General features: G+C 41.2%; 1 protein-coding gene across 24 annotated transcripts in view; it reads left to right on the top strand.

Annotated features, from left to right (window-relative positions):
- The window catches only part of PKP4 (plakophilin 4), a 67,223-nt gene that overhangs the window by 13,813 nt on the left and 31,143 nt on the right, over nt 1-22,267 (top strand). For 10 of the 24 annotated variants that reach the window (XR_006939795.1, XM_046943662.1, XM_046943660.1 and 7 more), the window contains 2 exons: nt 5,163-5,296; nt 15,329-15,441. Coding sequence is in view for 9 of the 24 variants with exons in the window: in XM_046943662.1 (XP_046799618.1) it covers nt 5,168-5,296; nt 15,329-15,441 (242 nt within the window). In the remaining 15 variants the exon portion in view is untranslated. Of the gene's footprint in view, nt 1-5,162; nt 5,297-15,328; nt 15,442-19,053; nt 19,192-22,267 lie in introns of those variants that run through there. The other 14 variants (XM_046943666.1, XM_046943669.1, XM_046943670.1 and 11 more) reach the window with 3 other exon arrangements.

Consider the following 22,267-nt stretch of genomic DNA (forward strand, 5'->3'; position numbering starts at 1 on the left):
TGCTATTTAATGTAGCATTGACCTGACTTTTTGCAGAAGTGCCATCAGGAAAAGAGCTCTTCATGCATGGCAAAACTTCTCAATCTGAGTATGCCTACATGTATATGGCTGAGTGTGGTTTTTAAGTTTCTGGCTTGGAAAATAGAGACCTCCATTTGCTTAAGTGTAAAAACTAAGATTCATTTGTGTGTAGAAGTTTGCACATGGAGCGCTCTGAGGAGTGCGCTGAGTTTTGCTGTGCAGTTCTGTTTCAGAGAAACACTAAGAGTAAAATGCAGTTCAGCAACTGATGAAGAATTTGTTTTGGTAAAGATTTTTGCTAACCCATAGCCATGACTTTTGGCAGAGTTATTTCCGAGTCTGTGCTATCCAAGAATTTGAAGTTGTTGTGGTAGTTGTTTGAGCAACCATCGGCCACATTAAGGAACTTGTAAATGTATCCCCAGAAAAACCAGAAGTGTTGTAGTTGCATGTGGTGTGATGGTTATTCTGAACAGCTTCATACCCAGGACTGAGAATGTTCCAACACAAAACTGAGAGTTTCAAATTAATAAATGATGAATATCTTTGTCATTTGATGGTGTTTGGGGAGGGGGGGGGGCGGAACCACAAATCTGTCTATGCCACTTCCTCCGTAGTCTGTGCTATGATAAGACTGGCATTTATCGCTCCACATAAATCTGCTGTTTGTTTGATTTTTTGCTGGTCTGTATAACCAGTTCTGAGCAATGTGCTCTAATATGCTGTCTTAAACATCGTTGGCCCCAGCTACACTGGGCAGTGCAGATTTGGGATGGTCCAAAGGGGAGGTTCAGGTCTGAGGTCTGTGTCATCTTAAAGGCACAGGAGCCTTGATGGCTTAAACTACTGAAGCTCTACTTATTGCCGAATGGCTTGTTATACTACCTGCGTGAAGCATGAGTGCTCCTCAGACATCCTTCAGATTGTAAGGATTCTCCTTTTTTAAGGCAGGCTACAAATGGTGCCTCAGGCCTCGAAAGGTACGATCGTAAATATGTGCTCATTCACAATGGCCGTCTCACTGTACCTGTCTGATCTCTTCTTTCGAATAGTTAGTTTGAAAGCTATAAAAACACTCACGTTGTGAGCGTGTTACAACTGGATATTTGTGGATGTAGAATCTTGCCTACTCTCTGGGATGAATTTAAAGTATGTTGCCATCGGCCAAGAAAAAAAGACTGTCTTTTACTAGGAGCTGTAACAAATACTCATTTACCCAAAAGCTAGGGTGACTCTTAACAGTTTTAGAAGAATGTGGCACCAGATATCTTTTAAACCTAAATGGACTTTGAGAGAGAAGGGTGAAGGAGAAAATATATCTTAAAAAGATAAAGGAATGAAGAAAAGGCTAACTTTAGTAATAATGTAGTAAAACTCATCTGCATCTCAAGTCGTGTGTCAGTTGCACAGAGGTTTCTTTTATTAATGGGGAACTCAGTTTGTTCAACTGTTCGACCATTTATGCTGTCAATTTCTTCCATGTTTTCATTGGATAATTAAATCCATGTGCACAGAACATATGCACTACCCATGCCCATATAGAAAGGTCATGTCTTAACAGAATGCTTAGCCTTCTGTGTGATATTTGAAGTATCTTGACTCTTGCTGTGTCTGGAAATGTTAAAGCCTTTTTTTTTTAATTGTAGTGCTGAGACATCTTTTATATAATCCATTTTTTCATTGCTTTTGTCATCAGTGCAAGTGGGTAAATTGTCGAGGATTTTTAGTGCTAAGGTGTTGCTTGCTGTTTTCCTCGTGTTTCTGCCATGTGATGCATGCCGTCAGTCTATACTAATTGGCTGTTCGCTAGCTGGCAATTTCATTGCCTCTTCAGCAGGAATTGCTTTGGCTTTTATTGCACTTTGACTTCAGGTCAGCAGTGGGAGGCTCAGAAACAGGGAACAAAGGCAAGGAGAAAATTCAAGAGAATCGTGAGAATAAGGCAGGCAAGGGGAATATGAAAGGAAGTGAGGAAGAAGCTGTGGAGTAAAAGTACCACTTTAACTGTCTTGCAGAGAAAATGGAAAGGTCTGGGTTGTCCTGTCTGCACCCCAAGGACACGGATTGCTCTCACAAATATATTGGATATTGCTGTGAAAATAGCAGGAGGGGCAGTGAAAGCTGGGGAGCAGAGACTAGAGAGAATGAAGATTTGATGCGTGGGTTTCTACCCTCAGTTCAGTGATTTCTCATATTTCTTCTTTCTCCTCAATCGTGAATTCTGGTTCCTTCCTTTTGTCAATGATTATATGGCTGCAAGATCAGCTGGGACAGAAAAATACCACCCAACTCCTCCCACCTTGGGAGAGCAGGGGGAAGGAAGAACAGAGAACAAGCATAGCTTTGTGTTGAATCGGTTCAATAGACCTATTTGCTTTGCAGCTGTTGAGCTATTTGAACAGACACAAGAGAAAGAAATACCCATTTTGGCAACTTAGAACTTAACTGCATGCTTGGAGGTCCAGTGGGAAAACCAGGACTGGCAAGCCACTAAAGAGAACTGATGAATCTGCTTCGTTGTGTATGCTGGGAGCCAAGGAGTCTGCTGCTTTTGTAGGCAAGGAGAATGCCTAGGAGGTTGTCAGGATCCAGTGCTTTTGTGTGTTGGGTAAACAAGCTAACCGTGCAGGGTGGAGGCAATAGGCATCCTCTGCAGAGACAGTTTACTCCAGCAAGTCCAGGCAGTTGTCTCCACTTCGTTTTCAGTGATCCATCTTGCTGCATGGTTTCATGAAACCATTTAAGGAACTTCCATAGTAAAGAGGAAGGGAAGGCTGCCATTTTTCAAAAGCAGTGTAGGGTATTTCAGACTACAGACTTCAAACTGAACAGCTTTACTTGTTTTTCTTGCTTGCTTCTAGCTGGAAAATCCATTTCTGTTCTGTCTTTTACTTTTAAGTGAACTTCATACTTAGGAGCAGGCATTAGGAATTGAGGTGAGGTCCTTTCCTCTAGCAGTGTGCTGGATGGAGGCATAGCAGCCGGCGCTGTGCTCTGCAGGCTGTGCTGGCAGCATCGCACTGTGCTGCCCAGCAGGCAGTGAGCATTCTCCTGGGTGAGGTGAGCTGTGCACCCAGCTGTGTGTGGGATCCAAGCCAGCAGATGGCTCATCTTTGTATCAAGGTTAGGAAGTTGATAACTTTGCCAAGGAAAGCATTAATTGAAAGGGCAGCAGTTAAAACAACTCTCTGTCTGGTAAGGTGTATCTCTCTAATGACACCTCTTAACACTGAGACAGATGTACATTTAACACTGATATCTTCATTAGTAATTAATTTGATTTTTGTTCATCTGATTTTTATTAATACGATCTCAATGTTGGCTGTGTTTCCTGATCAGAGAAATGTCTGCACCTTCCAGTTAGTCCTGATGTCCGTTTCCTTGACTGCATTGCTACAGAAGTTTACTACAGACGGTTGGTAGGGTATCTAATTCAGTGTCACAGTGGGAAGAGTGACCAAATAAATTACAGAGAAGAAAAACCAGTGCATGTTACAGAGTATTTTTGTAGAGACTTTTAGTTGATTTGAGTTTAAGTACTCATTTGGACACTGTACTCGGAAAGTGGTGGGTATCATAGCTTGACCCTGCCATGCTCATCTCTTCTTTCTGTTTTCCTTTCTTTTTTTTCTTTTTGAAGTAGAGAGTTCTGTACTTCTCTCCCCCTTCTACCTTAATGGGAAGGAAATCAAGAAATCTCTTTAGTTTGATGGAATAAGTATTACACTGATTTTAATGTTTTAAGCTATCTCATGTCTTATCTCTGGTAACCTATAGTTAAACCTTCTGAAAGAGCTGAAGTTGCAAAAGTGTGACCACGATGGTATCTAAATATTTAACTGAGCTAAAGTTACAGGCATGTATAACTCTGTCTAGTGCTGCATCTCTTACATTACGTGATTTTATTGATCAGTTACCTGTATTTTGTGTTTCTCCTGGAACTCAGTGGGTCTCCACTGGTTACAGTTCAGGTCAGGACACACTGGGATGTGTCCCACAGTTGTAACTCATGAGGACTTTTGAGGTTTGGCCTTCTGATCTCTTACCAAATGTTTCTAAATTAAGGCAGAGCTTGACTGTGTAGTTTCATTGCTTCGTTCTATGCTTTCAAACTTAACAGTCCATATAGAAAGCTGATGCGCTGAATTTTAGTTATAAAAGAGCTGCAGGAAGTGATTTAAAGTTTCAGGTAGGACCTGGGCAACCCAAACGTGTTCCACAGTTCTTTGGGCCACTGTGGCTCAGTGAGAGTTGACTCTTACTTAAGATTCTGAAAAGAAAAAAGTAATCTTTTAAGTAGGATCTGTTGCTTTAACTCTTCAAAACCTTACTACATAAACATCAGAGCACTTTTATGTGATGCTTTCTGTAATGCTGTTGAACTATTTCTTCTGGAAACAGGGGTCTTTGATGCTTCAGGTGTGCGTCAGGCTTAAGGTTAGCTGGTGATGTGGCTGCCATTGTATTAAAAGATTGAAATGGATAATGATGTTCTTTCAAAAATAGATACGCGTGGACAGATACTCATTTGGTGATACCTGGAAGGCAATGTAGTACATAGTATCGTGTACAGCATAACTACATGCAAACAGAGTGATAGCATTTTATGTGTTTGGCTCCAGTTGCAAGAAAGTCACCTTCAGACATACCCACAGGCATTTCAGCACAGAGTAGGCCTGCCTGGGCACCTGCAGGTGACACTGCGGCTGTGGGCTGTGCCATGGGCAGAGAGCAGAGGCATGTCATAGACAGTAAGAAGACATAGGATCGGTACAAGTGTAATACTATTATTACATACTAGTATTACAATAATACAATACTAGTATTACACTTGTACACCTTGGGTTTTGCTACATTTAATAGCTATTACAATGTTGTGTTTTTAGAATAATTGTTAAACATTGTGCTGCCTGGTAATGTCTGCCTGCCCCTTATGTTCTGTGCTTCACTCTAACTTCAGTTTGTGAAGATGAAGCACAAGAATCACAAATACGTACCAACATACACTGACATTCTCTGCTATTTTGGTTAAATTTGAAAAGATTTTAGAAAAAAGGAGAGGATGTAATCCTGAAGATTTTTCTTTAGTTAAATATCCCTGGCAAAAAATGTAAACTATTTAAACATGTTTTTTGTTGCAGGCGAAATGCCAGCCCCTGAGCAGACCCCAGTGGTGGAAGAGGGGCTGCTGCAGGCAACGCAGGAGACTTCCACCAGCCCGGGAATGGAACCCGAGACTACTGCCACTACCATTTTAGCCTCTGTAAAGGAGCAGGTACGTGCTTGGTTTTAGTAGTTCAGAAATCCACTGTTTCAGATGTAACCATCATTTTGTACTACGTTGCTGGAAAGAAACATTGTTTCTGAAATTTATTTCCTGCTATTAGTGTAGTGTATTTCATAGAATATTAGAATCTGAAAGGGATCATTTAACTGCAGTAAACAGAATCATCATTGTGGTATTCGGCACCCATTGCAATGTGTGCACTGTTATAAATCAGATTTGAGATGCAGGTTTATTGTTTAAGCAAAAAATGTAGGAAAAATAATCCACCAACATTGTGGAATTGATGCAGTACCAAGAACTGGACCCTTTTGTCCATTCTACACATTTGTGTACAGTGTTTTACAAAGGGACATACTAACTAAAGATTTTATAAGGGGGGGAAAAAAGGGAGAGAATGTTTTGGTTTTCACTGTCAGAATAATGGGTAAAGATCATCTCTCTTGGTTTAATACATAAAGTGTAACTTACAGATTTCAGAATAAATATGTTTTGGTGTCTTCTAGACATTTTGAGATAAATCACTGCACAATTCAACTCTGAGTGTAAGCACTTGATGCATTATGATTTGTCCACCATTAATATTTAAAAAAAGAAAGAAAGAAAAGCAGAAAAAAACCAACAAAACCAAACAAGGATTAGATTATATGGTCTGGATACAAATAGATTTTGTACCTGTGGAGCCTTCAATCTTAAATGCAAACTTTCTGCAAGACAATGAAACTTGGATCTTCATTTTCATGGCTGAACACTTGTTTCAGAAGTTCTTGAGATGCAAATAGGCAGCCTGTTCATTTCTCAGTGGTATTAAAACTGATCTTCCAGTGTTAAGGATATTAATGCCTGAGGCTATCAAGATGTGAGTAATCGCAGTCAACTGGGTTAAAGTGATCTTGAGTCACCTTAAATGAAACACAGTTGGTTTTGTGATCTCAGCTTATCACAAATGTCAGATAGAATTCATTTGCTGAAAGTTCATCTGTGGTGATTTGAAGTTAGTCCATTTTATTTTGTTGTGGACAAAGGACAAGCATGTAATGGTGGTTCAGATGGCGAGTTGCACTGCAGTAAATGACAGCCCTGCAATTCCTAGTGATCACCAGCCAGTAACTGCTGGGATTACTGTCCAGAGGTGCTTTTGTGCCTCTGTAATGTAATACTGTTTAAGCTGAACGTACGATTATGACAGCATTCCCTACATTGGATTGATACAGAAGTGTATGTAAAAAAGGCAGTTGCTAACACATCCTTTCTTAAACAAGAAATGTTTTTTTCTGTCTTTTACTTTGTGGAAAAAAAATGGACATGGAATATTTCTTCATTTTAAAAAGGAGATTAAAACCTCTTCTCGTTTTCATAAAACAGACTATTAATATATGGACTACTAAGTTACTCCATTCTGATCAAGAGGAAAAAATAAAACTAAAATTGTGCTCTTGTTTGTGTTTCACCAACTACATCAAAACTGTGGCCCAACTCTATAAAGACATATAGGTGTGTTAGAGTGAGTGGAGGGAAAATCATGCTTCACCCTTGAAAATAATGTGAAGGCAGTAAGAACCAAACTGCAGCCTTCAGTTATTTTTTTCTGTTGATATTAATTACAGACAGACACTGACATGTTCAACACCCTTCCTGTATGGCAGAAAGCCCAGAGCAGAATATTTTCCAGTGCAGTTATTTACTTTATTAAGCTTGAAAAGAAGCTAGTGTGATGTTTACTATGGCTCAACTTCCCTTTAGTCAGGAATCTCTTTATTTGCAGTGGATCTGGTATTTGTACAATAGAGTGCCACACCTTAAATTCAGTACTTCAGAAACATTTACTTGAGTGGAACCACAGTTCAGGAAAAATAAATAGCTCTATTCATTAAACTCTACCAAATCTCAATGCATCCAAAACCTTTAAAATTACTGCAGTAATAGTTCTGAAATAGGTAGGTACATTTATTCAGTGACTTTGTTATGCAGTGTCTGCCACGGTGGCATATATATGACTATATAAAGAGTTACATTAATTAATAAGCCCATTAACTTGATAAGCCATTTCAAATAAATTGTCCATTTGTTTCTTTTTTATATGAGTGCAAATCAGTGTAAAGCAACCTTGTTATCCAACTGGAGCCTATTCCCTGAGCTTTGAACATTCCCCTCATTGAGACAAAGTTGTCAGGCAGCTGTCTGAGTCTCTTGGCTATATTTTTGGGGAGCAGCCGTTTTCCCAAATGTTAATTGAATTAGCAGTAGAAGAGTGAAGAAAACGAGATTGCCTACAACTCTGTGCTCTTCTGACATAGCTCAGTTTTTTAAATCAAAAACACATCCCTACAAAGTATAGATGATGCCCCTGCTGCTATCACAGTCTGACAGGGTAGGGAGGATCATTCTTTCACCAGGAGGAGCTTCTTGGTTTGCCTGACGGGTTTGGATGAAAATCGGTGACTTAACAAAGTTGCATTTCTGGAAGTGGATTTCCTTTTTGAATGCAGGGAATTTCTAAGTGCAGTGAAGTTGAAGTGTGTTTCAGCCCTTTCTTCTGTTAATAGTTGTATGGAATTGATGGTATTTGCTTTCATAGCAATTGCAGGGTTTTCTTGCTTTGTTTTTTTTTTTTTCAGTTTGTTTTTTGTTTAGGGGTTTTGTTTTTCTTTTTGGAAATACAGAGGCAGCTAGCTGTCAGCTGCTTCTCTGGGTGAAATTATAGATTACTGGAACCAGTGCCATTTTACAAGTGCAAGCTTTATGCTACTAAATTTAAAATGAATTGCTTCTGAGTACACAAGATTGAATGTGTGACTGGATGGTTTAGAATTTAATTTCCTGCTTAGCGATAGTTTTCCTTTTCAGTGATTGGGCTGAGAGAAGAGGAGGTCTCACAGGAAGAACTATCTGTGGCTTCAGCTTTGAAAAGTAGTGTGAAAATACTGCTTCTGATTTCTTTGCCAAGGGAGAAGCAGTTGCAACAGTGGCGGATAGATAAACCATGTGTATGTATGTGTGTATGTGTATGTATATGTAGTTTCCTTGGTCTAGTTGTTTCTGACACTTAAAGATGGACAGCTTTTCACCTTTTCCTTTGTAAATAGGTGATAATAGACTGAGAATGACTGGATGTGCTTTTAGGTGTGTAATCATAAATCTCTTAGGACTTCAAAAGTGTTTTTCTGGAAGTGTTTAATTTCCTTCAGCACTTCAGTAAAAACGTTTCATTTTCTAGAACTACATTGAACCACATACTTAGAAACGTTCTAATTTTTTTCTTGCTTCTTTGCTGTCTAAGTACAGTATTATTTGGATGGCTCTTGAGATTCTTTTCCTGTAGTCTTCACTGTTTCTTCTGATGAGAAATTCCCTTTGAAGAAGGGCCTGCCTGAACCTGTGAGTACCCATGAAGTATATTAGAGTATAGCTCTTGTAAGGCTGTGGGATTACCAGCCTCTGCTGCACAACAACTGACCTCTGACCAGCAGCTGGCAAACAGCGTGCTTAGCTTCAGCAGCGATTTAAAATATCCTGCGCTGTAACAAAGTTTTCAAAGAGAATGCAGCTCGAATGAAGTCACTGAATACCTCAAGTGGCGTTCTTCTTTTCTGTCATTGAATAAGAATACTTTTCTATGAATTGCTTACATTTTGATCCCTCTTCTGCTAGAGCAGCACTAAATTGTTTTACCAGACCAGCGAACAATGCAGGCATAAAAGTATTAAGGGCTTTAATGGTCTACTGCTGTTGAATACAGAGTAAGTGTAATCAGCCAATAATTGTAGCAGTGTGATTTCACAACCTGTAATCTGTGATTCTCTTTACCCTGACCAATTCTATTTTTTCTATCTTGTATTTTGGAAGCTACTGAGATACTGAGAGTGTGAAAATGTGGTTGTGTGCATGAGTAAACTTTTTTACTGGAAACTTTAAGGCTGATCTAATACAGTTAATTAAGAGTTTAGTTTGCCTCAGTAGGCTGTGGTAGAGAAACTCAAATATCGGGTCACTGAAGTACAGTATTCAAGTTGGGACAATATTTTATTCAGTGTGTTTTATTCAGTTCCTTAATCTGTCTCAGAATTACAGCAGGTGTGAGCATGCAGGTCTCCGCATGGATTCTAACATGGAGAAGGTGTAGATGAACCTATCTGTGTGCGTCCTCTTCTTGTTTGCACTTTTGTGTCCTAGAAATTTCCAACATGTGGATGCCTTTCTTTAGCACCATTCATGCCTTCATAGGCAGTGAGAGTTGTGTGGGTCTGTGTTGTATGTTGAAGCTGACCACAAAATAGTAACTGCTGGGTAGAAACATTCTTTTCACATGCTGGCTGCGTTTCTGTTAGTTGCAGGCTGTTTTTATTAACTCAAACTACTGAAAGAGGCTCAGCTGAATGGTTCAACAAAGTGACATTTGGCAATTTAAGCAGCTTAGCATATCACAACGGTACTGCAGCTCGACATAGCATCCCATCCTGGCCCTATATTCTGGCACAGCTTGTTTCAGCAAAGATGCTACAAGATGCATCTCCCAGTGGCATCAAGGGCATCATCTCTCTGATGTTCCAAGTGCCCGATCCTGGTCTGATGAGCCAGGCCACGAGTTCAAGTGATGTCTTTACTGGTGCACACTTCTTGTGTGAGAGATTGCAGTATCATTGTGGAACAATTACTGCTTGGCAGCAGAGCTTCTAGCTCTGTTTTTGGTCAGCTGCGGTATACACTACAATATCAGCACCCCATGCAAGGTTTGCCCCTGCTCCAGAGCCTTCTGCCTCCAAGAGGAAAGTTACAGAGCTCTGGAAGCTTGCCTGCCTGCAGTCAGTGATTGTCTTTCCGTAGTGTGTTTCTGGAACCACATGTATGCTTCCTCTCCCTGAAAAGTCATTAACAAGATAGCTTTTTTTTTTTTTTAGATAGTTCCATATTTAGAAATACGGCCTCTGTTTTTGCGATGAAATTTAGGTTACAAATACAAAAAAAAACTGTGGTTTTATACAGTGACTGAGTAGCTGCTGCTAACAGATGAATAGAATTAATATTTTCTTCAATTTTGGAAGAAAAAAATAGCTCTGATCAGTGTATTATAATGAATGTATTTCAGAAGATTTGGTTACTCTTTCATAAAGTATGGAAGTGTATGCTATCATCTGCATATATAATTTTAGTAGGCCCTTGCCACATAGATGTTCATTAAACAAAAACAAGCATACTCTTTATTTTACTTGACTCCTGTCAAGTCATCTTGTCACAAGCTAGTGCTATTAAAATTAGTTAGTTCTGATTTTGGTCAAGGCCAGCAGCACCTTGTGTTGCCAGCTGCCAGCGCTCTGGCATCCCGCATGAGGAGCACGCTCTCCCACTCCTTTCAGAGCAGCTGGCTAGAGAAACAAATTCAGATAGCTTCCTGCAACAAATAGTGTAGTACCTGATAGGCACACATTAGTGGTAGGTGTTCTTTCAGAGTGCTGTTCCCCCCCCTTCTTCCAAGTTTATTGTTATCAACATATGACTTGCATTTAAAATAATAATTACAAGAGCTTTTTGGTTTTGTGTATTCTTCTTGTTTATTTTTATGGAACTGACTTTGAGGTCTAAATTGAAGGATATATGGTGCTTAATCAAGCTTAAGAGTAGGGGCAATGCAAATGATAAGAAGGAAGCATAAAAGGTTATTATAAAGGGGCATATATGCACTGATCATTTTCATAGCTTACTTAGAATTGATTAGGATTTAGTCTCATACAATGGTCCCATCATTTAAACTGAAAGGAAAAAAAAAAAAAGTCAGGCCTAAGACTTGAAGTATTCCTGCTGTAAAGAAGATGGTTCCTCTGGAGTCATCCATCTCTTATGCCTGCATTTATGCTGGTATTTAGAACCATAGAATTGCTCAGGTTGGAAAAGACCTTAAGGATCATCGAGTCCAAACACAACCTAACCATCCTACCCTAACTCTAACAGCACTCCACTAAATCATTTAAACACAGTCAGGGATGGTGACTCAACCGCCTCCCTGGGCAGTCCATCCCAGTGCTTAACCACCCTTTCTGTATAGAAGTGTTTCCTGATATCCAACCTAAACTTACCCTGGCTCAACTTGAGGCCATTTCCCTTCGTCCTGTCAGCAGTGAGAAGAGGCCAACCCCGCTCTCACTGTAAGCACCTTTCAGATATTGGAAGAGAGCAACAAGGTCTCCCCTCAGCCTCCTCTTCCCCACACTAAACAGCTCCAGTTCCTTTAGTTCCATTAAGACCTATCGACTACAGTCACGAATACCAAAGTAGGAAGAAACATAAGTCAGCATCCACTGTTTCAATGTGAACTTTATTACTTCATTGGAACCACAGGCTGAACACATGACAGCATTACTCAGACTAGAAAGTAAAAGTGAAAACTATTGTAAATGAACAACTGATGGCGTTGGTACGACATCAGCATTGCCAAATACCTCAGGTGAAATAGGGTGGTATTTTCCTGTCCTTTTCCATTTCTGATGTAGAATATGGGTGAGTTTTGGTTTCTTAAACATACCATAAGTAAATGAAGTAAAATTTATCACAGAACCGTGGTTGCTGGAAGGGGCCTCTGGCGCTCCCCCAGCCCAACCTGCAGCAGTTTGTACAGCAGCTGCACAGTGTCCAGGTGGGTTTGGATCCCTCCGGAGGGTATCCCCCACCTCTCTGGGCAGCTGTGCCAGGGCTCCCACCACACACACAGCACAGGAGTTCTCCATCACAGTCAGAGGGACCTTCCCAGGCTTCAGTGTGTGCCCGGTGCCCCTTGTCCGGGCACTGGGCACTGCAGAACAGAGCCCGACCCCATCCCCTCCTCCCGCCCTTCAGGTGTGGGTCAGAACTGCTCAGACCCCTCAGCCTTCTCTCCTTTGGGCGCACAGCCCCAGGGCTCTCAGCCTGTCCCCATCAGGAGCTGCTCCAGCCCCCAGCAGCACTGCAGCCCTCCGCGGGGCTCTCCCAGCAGTTCCCTGAAGAGGAACTTCCAGATGAGTTGGCAACTCCCAATTCTATTTTCCATCCCCATTATCTGATTCTTGCAATTGTAACTGTCGGAACTGTAGTTTTGTGCCTTTTCTTTTGTACACGTTACTTTTTAATTGATTTACTTTACATACAAGCTTTCTAGACTTTGGCAACCTGTTTCTTTTAGTAATTCACTGTAAATTTTTTTTCCCTTCTGAAAAGCAAAATGGCAAGTTGTAAAGTTGCTCAGTAGTAATACTTACCTATAAAGTGTCTTCCTACAGAAATGTGTGCAAGCTGGTATAAAGCACCATGCTGGTATTGGAGACAGCCAAATCTTTTTGTTACTTTAAAATAAAGACTTAAATAGCAAAGAACGGGAAAGAGCCTTAACCATAGGGTAAATATTTTGTTATCTTTGCAAGTGAGTGCAATACCACTCATTTTAAAGGGTTACATTTGCCACATGCTACAGAACATGTCATGTTCTTCTTTGGGAAAAAGCTTATCTTGCCTCCATTTACTTCAAAACTTACAGAGCTTCCAGGTCTGAACATTTCTTGTAAATCTGGGCATGTTCCACTGACATGTTAATGTTGGGCTGGTGAATTGGCTGTTAGGTATGTTTCATCTATATTAGAACTGGAAAGTAAATTCTCATGTATAAATCTCTTTGAATTTTTGCTTAGTACACTCTTTTGTGTTTTCTCTCCAAAACTCAAACTGCCCAAAAGAACTGTCAGGTTGCACGTGTCCCTCTTTGGTATAGCATGGTGTTGCAGTAGGCTGAGGCCTGGTATCAGACTCTGAAGACTGGGTCTGTGCTATTCAATGTCATTGCACATTGTGCAGACTTTGTGGTAGCGTGTTCTTCCTTCCCAGTAAGATTTGCTGTGGTCCCAAGGCTGTCATGTTTATGATACTTCTTGCATCTGGTCATGGGATTACGAGGGCTTTGCTTTAGAGTTCTGTTCAGAAGAGGATTTTAATAAAATCCCAAGTTAGGGCGCATCTGCTTCTCCTGGCCCCCATGGCTTGTGTATTTGTTTTCAGGGAGAGGTAAATGATTTCTACTGTAAGCCAATCAGAAGCCATTTCAAGGTTCCAAAATGTCACCCTGATTAACAAAACAAGTTAAAGGTTTGCTTCCAATAGAGACCTGAATTTGACTTTGACCATTGCCATCCACTTAGACCTCTCCTTTCAGCTCGGTAGTACGTTGCGCTGTATGACTGCTGTTTTTCAGGCTCCTTGAAATCCATCTCTGTTTTCTTGTGTAATGTGTATAACAGGTTTTTATGAACATTATGAATGTTCACATATTGCTTTGTTAATATTTGATTAGGGGAGGCGTGTCAAGTCCATGAGGGTGCTAGTCCTGTCTGATTATTCAAGAGAATATACTGTTCTGTTGAAATTGATATTAGTAGAGCAGTAGCAGCAAAATATAGTCTTGGTCTGTGAGTGATGCTGTGTCTCATGGCAGCACTGGGTAAGCTCTGCATGCTGGAGGCAATGATGAGCTTTGCCAGCCAATATTTACAGTGTGGGGATGTGTTCGTTCAGTTTGGTTACTGAGCTTTAAAAAGCATTTGAAACGGTCTGCAATGATGTGTTCCTGCTGGGATGGGCAGTAGGTTCTACAGCATATCTTTAATCAGACTGTTTGTTGTCCAGCACTCAAGTCACACCTTCAGAAGGAGATTTCTTTTTCTTTAACTTATTGTATTGAGCAGTATAGCCTTCAGGTGGCTTCCTGATGAAATCAGTGCTATTTAACCTTGTATTTGGAGCTTTCATGGAGGTGATCTCATTGCAGAAGTCAGGAGAAGAAACCATATCCCAACTCCTGCAGGATGCATCCAGCTTTCATGGTAGTGATTCTTGCACTCTGAGCTCTCTGCCTCTGGGGCTGGAGCTGGGAGCCATGAGTGCATTGCTGTGCCACGCCTGATCTTACTGAACAGATGCACGAACAGCAAGAAATAGAGAGCTCTTCAGGGACCACTACAGCAAATAAAGTGTTTAAGCCTCGTTCTGTGTAATGTAAGATGTGGAAGAACTGTTTGCGTTAACTATAACCCATGAGTGAAAGTGAATTTTGTGGTATGGCAAGGCTAGCAACTAATATGTAATGTAATCATGTGATACACATTCATCAGGAAGAAGCTTATTAGTAATTTGCTTTTTAAAATTAAAGGAATACTTGTATTTAATTTGCTTCAATGTTTACCAAAGTATAAAATAGTGATGTTGGTCTACTTTAAATAGTATTCTGCAGTTCATATAAAGTTCAGGAAATAGAGAGTATGAACTTGAAAAATAATAGAGTTGCTCTGATAGAATCCTTATCTGTAATTAGCAAACCCTAACAGTGGAGTAAAGCTTCCCTATAATACCCCTTGATGTCAGTATAGATTTCAGTGTCATGTTTATAAAGCAGTATTTCCTGGTTTCATCAACACAAAGAGATTCTGAGCAGCTGCTTGTATTTCCCAGGTCTTTCTGGGAGCACTATGTTGCAAAGAAAGCTGTTCTGGCTTTTATGAAGGCTGAGTTTTGGTACCTTTGACCAAGAAATATAACAAAAGCTGAACAAAAGAGCACATCTCTATCCTCAACCCACTTCAAATAACAGGCTTTGAATTTTTGAATACGGAAGTCAGAAGGTAATGTAGCTTAGGATTTGAAGTTTTGCAAGTGAAAGTGCAAGTGAAAAGGATAGAATACAGTGTTTTCCAGTGCACCTCTGTTTTAAACACAACAGAGGACTTTGTAGGCACCAAGTTTAAATTGTGACAATGTAAGCAGATACCACAAGTTTTAATTGTGGAAGGAAAAAATCCACAAATGCTTAAACATGTGTCTTTTTGTAGCAGATAATTAATGTTTGCATGAATCACTGATTTAAAGAACCATTAAACTCCCACTTTCATCTAATAGTTCCACTGAGGAAGACTCCAAAGAAGTAATGTGACTGTGATGAAACTCATTATTTTCCAGAATTAATCCATACCCATTTTTTTTAACATCAAGAATGCTTTTCTTTTGAAATTTCAGGAACTCCAATTTCAAAGACTTACCAGAGAACTGGAAGTGGAAAGGCAAATTGTGGCTAATCAGCTAGAAAGATGTAGGCTTGGAGCAGAATCACCAAGTATCGCCAGCACAAGGTACAAGTCCCAATGACTTCACTTTCATATATCCCATAAGCTAAAGGGCCTCTTATGTCCTCTATCCGTGTATTTCCACTAACAGCTGTTCACCTTTCATCAATATCTTAAGTACAAAAATACAGATTTGCTATTAAGAGTTATGAGACAGTTCAAAAAGACCTAATCATTGATTACATAAATGTGAAGCTTTAATTTCTCTTTAAGTATGTTGAAATTGGTTTTTAAGATTCAGCCAAAGAGAAATGCAGTAGACTTGAAAATATTTGTGCTAGACTAACAGTGTTTCCTTCTGGGGTCATAACAAATATTTCAACAAATCAAACGAAAGTATTCCTACAAAAACTTAAGAAAGTGAGCATGATTATTTGCAATAAATAAATAATCCCTTGCACCACCTAACACAACTGTTTTACTTTATCATACAACTTGGCTTACGTTTCATTTGACAGTATTGTTCCTGGCATGAAAGTTTCTGTCTGAGAAACTTGAAAATACTCAAAAATATTCTTTGGGCAGGACTCCTGCTTTGTACCCTTCTTGCTTGTCCATCTTCCCTCTAGTTAGTGTTCAGATTTTGTTTTGAAAGCTTAATTAAAAAAAAAAAGTTCCTACAGAAGAAAAAGTAAACAGCCTTTGTTATTAATTAGTTGTGAACATCAGAATGTCCAATTTCAGTGCATTTTCCTGAGTAGTATAAAAGGGAAAATGTTTTCTATGTCCTGGTTTAGAGAATTTGGAGAGCGAAGAGCACTGCATAAACATGAGTGAGATGTGGGTGCAGTTTTTGGAATTATGTACAATTACCAGTATCTACACAGAGTTGGATACTATAGAGGTATGACTTAGACAGGCTTGAGTAGTGGGCCCAGGTAAACCTCATGAGACACAACAAATCCAAGTGCAGGGTCTTGTACCTGAGTTGAGGCAACACCCCCTACCAATACAAGCTGGGGTATGCAAGGATAGAGCGCAGCCCTGCCAAAAAGGACCTGGGGGTACTGGTGGACAGGAAGCTGGACATGAGCCAGCACTGTGCCCTCCTGACCCGGAATGCCAACTGGATCCTGGGCTGCATCAAAAGCAGCGCGGCCAGCAGGTCAGGGAGGGGACCCTGCACGTCTGCTCTGCACTGTGAGGCCTCACCTGGAGCACTGCATCCAGATGTGGAGTCCTCAGTACAGGAGAGACATGGACCTGTTGGAGCGTGTCCAGAGCTGGGCCACAGAAATCCCTACGAGGACAGGCTGAGAGCTGGGGCTGTTCAGCATGGAGAAGGGAAGGCTCTGAGGTGAGCTGAGAGCAGCCCTTCAGCATCTATAGGGACCGTAAGAAGGCAGGGGACAGACTCTTCAGCAGGGTCTGCTGTGACACGACAAGGGGAAATGGTTCCAGACTAAAGGAGGGGAGATTGGGACTGGGTGTAAAGAAGACGTTTTTTTACAATAAGTGCACTGGGGCACTGGCACAGGTTGCCCGGAGAGGTGGTGGGTGCCCCATCCCTGCAGACATTCAAGGTCAGGCTGGACCAGGCTCGGAGCTCCTGACCTACCTGTGGGCGTCCCTGTTCAGTGCAGGGGAGTTGGGCTACGTGTCCTTTAGGGGTCCCTTCTGGCTCAAATGATTCTATGATCTATACCTCTGTAATTTACCACAGTGGAAAACAAAATTTATAGTTGTCATGATTTGGTATACAATCATTTGTTTTTAGTTACTTTCTTTATAGTTAAGCTATGTTTACTTATATGGAAAAAGTTTATGAAAGTTTAAGGGGAGAAAATGTTAGTGCAAAAGTTGGTTTATTTTATACTTTTGTATGAGTGTCTAGGTAAGCTCTTCAAGCACTTGTTTTCAGGTTCATAAAATGTTATTAATAACTGTAGAAAAAATAGACATTCTAAAATAAAGGTGAATTTTATTCATATAAAAATGCATAAGTATATGTTCATGTGTGTATATGTTTGCAAGCACCCTTGTACTCTGACTGCTGTTCTACTTCTTCTAAATTGTCTTATGTTATCTGAATCTAGTCCCAGAAAGAAAAATTCTGTATTTGAATCAGATTCTTCCACTTCTTCATGACCAGCTGCTTCTGCTAGAGTTAGTGTTCAAAAGAATTAAGGTAAAACAGTAGTTCGGAGGAGTTTCAAAGCAGGCGCAAATATAATGGCAAAATTTGTAGCTTAAAAAAATGTGTGTTTCCTCAAACTAAGTGATGTAAATATCTTGCTAAGGCTGACAAGGTGGTAAATAAATACGAAGAGGGCACCTGAGGCATAAAAAAGCTTGGAAACTGAATGCTTAGTTGAAAGAGCAAGTGGGGATGGCTGACAGCCTGCTCGAAGACCCACGCTGGAGTTGAGCACTTACACAGCAAAATAATGTTCCATCTAGCCAAGAATTTTCCAATACGCTCTTGTCTAAAAATAAATAAATAAAAAATGTATATGCTGTCTTATTTTTACCATTTGTTCAGGTTTTCTTCCCCTGAGGAAATCAGCAATGTTTTGTTTGAAAGATAGTGCTTTAATCTTCTTTAATGCAGTTAAAGCGGCTGGGAGCATTTCATGTCAGAAGTCCAACTGGAGGCTGTGTTCACCTCAGTTGTGTGGCAGTGTCGCTGATGTTCTTGCTTCTAAGCTGGATTTCCACAAAACAACGTTGGCCTGGGGATAGTGCAGCTTGCAAAATAGATGCTGTCCCCCAGTCGTGGGTACTTCTGAGCCCATTTGGTTATTGCAGCTCGGGCTTCAAGCTGTTCTATGCTTCAGCCGAGTCATCCCTCTGAGCTAGCCCATCACCCTGTTGCAGGAGTACCAGCTCAGTGGAAGTCATTGTAACAGCTCTGGTAATGTGGAAGTACAGCAGCACAGGACAGAGCACACTCCATGCAGAAGTAGACACTGTCTGCAAGTCCATGCCTACATCCATCCTGCAGGTTGGCACCAGTGATGAGACTGTAACCCACTGAGCTCACCCAGAAGGACTGGTATTGCAAAAGCACGGTTCATTCTGTTTCTGTTAGTCCTTAAGAAATATGTCTGTAGTCCTTAAGAAATATGTCTGTTGCTTTGTTACGCGTGAACAAAGGAAAGCAAACAAACTGTAGTTTGCAGTTTAGGTTTGTTAGACTGTTCCCTACGTGTAAGATAACTATATTCTAGGTGCCAGCCTCACACAGGCATAGCTGACTGTCTCACTCTCTTAAGAGGAGTGTGAATGCTGGCTGACAACAGCAACAGATCTGCACATACTAAGGAACTGTAATGTGATAGGTAGAGAAGCAAGAATTAGACCATCTGCAGCCCTGAACTAAGAAATGTTTTTATTTTTGTGTACTTATGGATTACTTGCCTGTTAAAATGGTTTCTTCTCATAATTGTATTTGTAAATGGGTATTTTACTCAGCCTTTCTAAGATCTTTCATGCCATCCTATATGTTTTGCAACATCTTAAGAGACTGAAGGAATACATGAGGATTAGAGTTGCATGTAAGTATTAAACATTTTAATGCATTATATGCTACAAGATTGGAGATGACAGAGTGGGGAAAAACAATATGAAGTTTCAGTTTTATCTTCTTATTTTTTTGTCGTGTTATAACATGCACAGGTTTCTCTGAAGAAGCCACTGGGATGTTCAGCCTCCCATATAGTACAGCATTGCAGCTAACTTTCCGTCTGTAGCGTTACTGATTCAGTCGGACTCAGTCCTGGGCTGCCAGGTGTGCTGGAGTGCGTGCTGATGCAGGTAGATATCAGTGTGTGTCAAGGGGCAGAAGTCAGACTCTCTTTGTAAAATGCGTTGCCTGACCTCTCAGGTGGGACTTCGCTGTGTGACTCTCAGGGTCAATTCCTCTTGCTGTTATTATGAGCTATCATGTGTAGCTCTTGAAAATTGTGTGATTTGAAGAACCAAAAGGCTCACAGTTACTAATTGAATAGTAACTACTTTAATATTACACTCGTTACAGCAGCTTGCCTTGAATGCTTTTTAACAAAAGTGCCATGAAAGGCACACTAGCCTTGGTCATTTAAAGAGTCCGAGTCCTCTTGGCAGCATGCTCAACAGTCAGAAATGAGCACTTCAAGTGCTAAACAAACTGAATCAATCAAATGTTAGTAGTGCTGTGCCTACCTGATGTCTTCTGACTTCTGTGAAACTATGTATTTACAGCCATTGGGGTGGTTTATTTTCTCTGCTTGCTGTACATATAATCCCTTTTTTCCAGTAGGAATTAAAGCACAATGTGAGCTCTCTGCAATAGTAGGAAATATTCCAAAATGGTTCTGTAGAGTATTGCACTCCCTGATTGAACACTGATCATTTTCTGTGAGACTGGATACTGCACTTTCATGCTCAGGTGGTTTTGGTTCTCACCAAGTGGCAGAATGCTTACGAGCAGTGTCAGTAGAGCACGTGGTTTCTTCTTGCCAGGTGGTGCCCCGTCAGTCACGCAGTGCTGGGAACTTGTGTTCCCCCGCAGCAGTGCTGCTGCCACACTTCCAGCCGGGCGCCGGGCCCATGCCTGGGGCGCTCTGTGGTGTGCAGCAACAGGCGTGTGCTGACAGCACTGCTCACCGCTGAGCACAGCCCTTCATACAGATACTGGGTGGCGTGTTGGTACGGCCTTCTGTAAAGCCTGACGTGTTTGATGGATGTGTCTGAAATTGCTTGCATGTATGATTCCCCAGATTTCAGGGCACATTTTGAGCACGTTCCTCAGACTTTGTAGTTCTCATTAGTGTATTATAAATCCTCTTTTATCTACCAGTAGAGTTTCTATCTTCTATATTACAAGTAGTTGCATAGAAAAATAAGGATTTTTTATTTTATAACTCCTTAGACTGTGATGATGATGTCTTGTGACGTCGATCTCCAAACTTCACAGTGGACTGTTAGCCTTGTTTGTTCTCCTGCTGGCAAAACATTGTCACTGTCTCCTGCTCTGTCGTACCGACTGATTACCCCCTGAAATGCCCTTCCTTCAGAGCTGTCTCAGGAAGTGAACTCATTTTTTCTCATGTTCCATTTCCCAAGTAGAAGGAATAACAAGAACAGAACCATTTGTTTCTGTAACAGCATCAGCAGTTTTTCAAGATTTTTCATGTTTTCTTTGAAACTTCCAAGTTGCTTTTTTGATTCGACTGCATGCCAGAAATTTCCGCCGCCCTTCCCTTCCACTTGTGCAGCTTCTTCCTTGCTACATGTAGGATTTTAGGTTTTTTGGTTGTCCTGGACATGAAAATACAGTAATCATGCTTGTAGGCATTTTGCTAGTGGTTGAGGTGGACGTAAAACCTCTGTTGTGTATGAGATGATTCCCTTCTTTGCCTATAAAATTCAGTTATCCACTTGAATTATTCCCAGGTGCTGAATGCAGTAATATCATCTCTGAATCTCAGTACTCTACATAGAGGTTCTCAAGCACTGCAGCTAGAAGAAATTCTGGGACTCTTCTGCAGATAATTTTTGTCATTAAAATATTAACTAGCTTTTCTCTTTTGTGTGAGCTGTTTTCTAATCTCAGGGATTTTTTAATTTCTCATGACTGGACACATAACTGTGCCATAGGCTTTGTCAGAGACTTTGAAACGTGGAAGCAAACTGATAGGCTTGCTGCTCGCTGTCTGCTCTGACCGCAGCTCACCAGCCTGGGCAGGTTAAGGAGACAGGCTGCTCCTTTCCAAGAGCTGTCTCAGCCTGCTCCTATCACAGACACTTCAGTGGTGTGTTTCTAGTTGGGTTCGGGTAACTAACTGAAAACTCGAATATCCAGCATGTTCAGTATGGTCTGCGGCTCCTTTAAAAGTGGCACTGGAACAAACAGCTGCTTACAGCGGTGCTCGGGGTGCCCGCAGTCAGAGCAGTTTGTGCGCCGTGTTTGTCCCAGCCGAGGGGCAGCTGGGCAGGCCGGGAAGCTTTGCATCCCCTCCCGAGGTGCTTCTGAGGATTCGCTTGGCTCTTCCGTGGTGTTCTGTTTCCTTTATCTCCTAATTGAATTGGCTTCTTGGTTTTTTTAATTACATTTTTTTCTTTTATGATAACCAGAGCAATTCAGGAACTGCACTGTTCTTAGGTTTTTTGTTCTGTTTTGTTCTCTTTTTCTTCTCTTGGAACCTTGCTTTCATGTTCTGTTTACTCAGAAAACCAGATAACTGGGTAATTTTCTTGTTACAGCCCTGGTGTTGTGCTTGTGTTCTGTTTACACAGACCATAAGCTTTGGATGCCCATGAAATGGAGGAATTTTGTTTTTTGTACAATTTGATTTCTGATTTTCAAATGTGTAAAAATGTGGATTACTGATGAGCTGCTCTGCTGATAAATTGAAGAGCAATTAATTAATATTGACTTGAGCTGCACGCATGAACACATGCTGTGTTCTGCAGTCCTGCCCGGGCTGTGAAGCTGGGCTGTTCTCCTGCGGGCAGTCACCTACACATGCACACAGAGGTGCAGCGGGTGCCTCGGCTGGGCTGACGGCGCTGGTGGGCAGTGGTGACAGACCAGGTGCTGTGTGTCAGCCTGTCGCCCTCTGAAGCCTCGCAGCTGAAGCACTGAGGAGCACTGGTTGCCACAGTGCATCGTTTGGCTAAATGACGTGGGGCTTTCTGGAGCCGGCAGGGGCTGCATCCTGGCTGTGCTCTGTGGGGCCAGCAGGTGTGCTGTGTGCAGGGCTGGACTGCTGTCATCAGCTCTCAGCTTCAGGATTTCACCTGGAGTAGCGCCTTTCAGTCGGTGGCCAAACTTGGGTGCAGTGCTCCAGATACGGCCTTCTAAATCTCCTCCCAGAGCACAAGAGGCTTGCCTTTATCAGCTGAAAAC

The sequence above is a fragment of the Gallus gallus genome, chromosome 7 (genome assembly GCF_016699485.2).
Source record: "Gallus gallus isolate bGalGal1 chromosome 7, bGalGal1.mat.broiler.GRCg7b, whole genome shotgun sequence".
Classification (NCBI taxonomy): domain Eukaryota; kingdom Metazoa; phylum Chordata; class Aves; order Galliformes; family Phasianidae; genus Gallus; species Gallus gallus.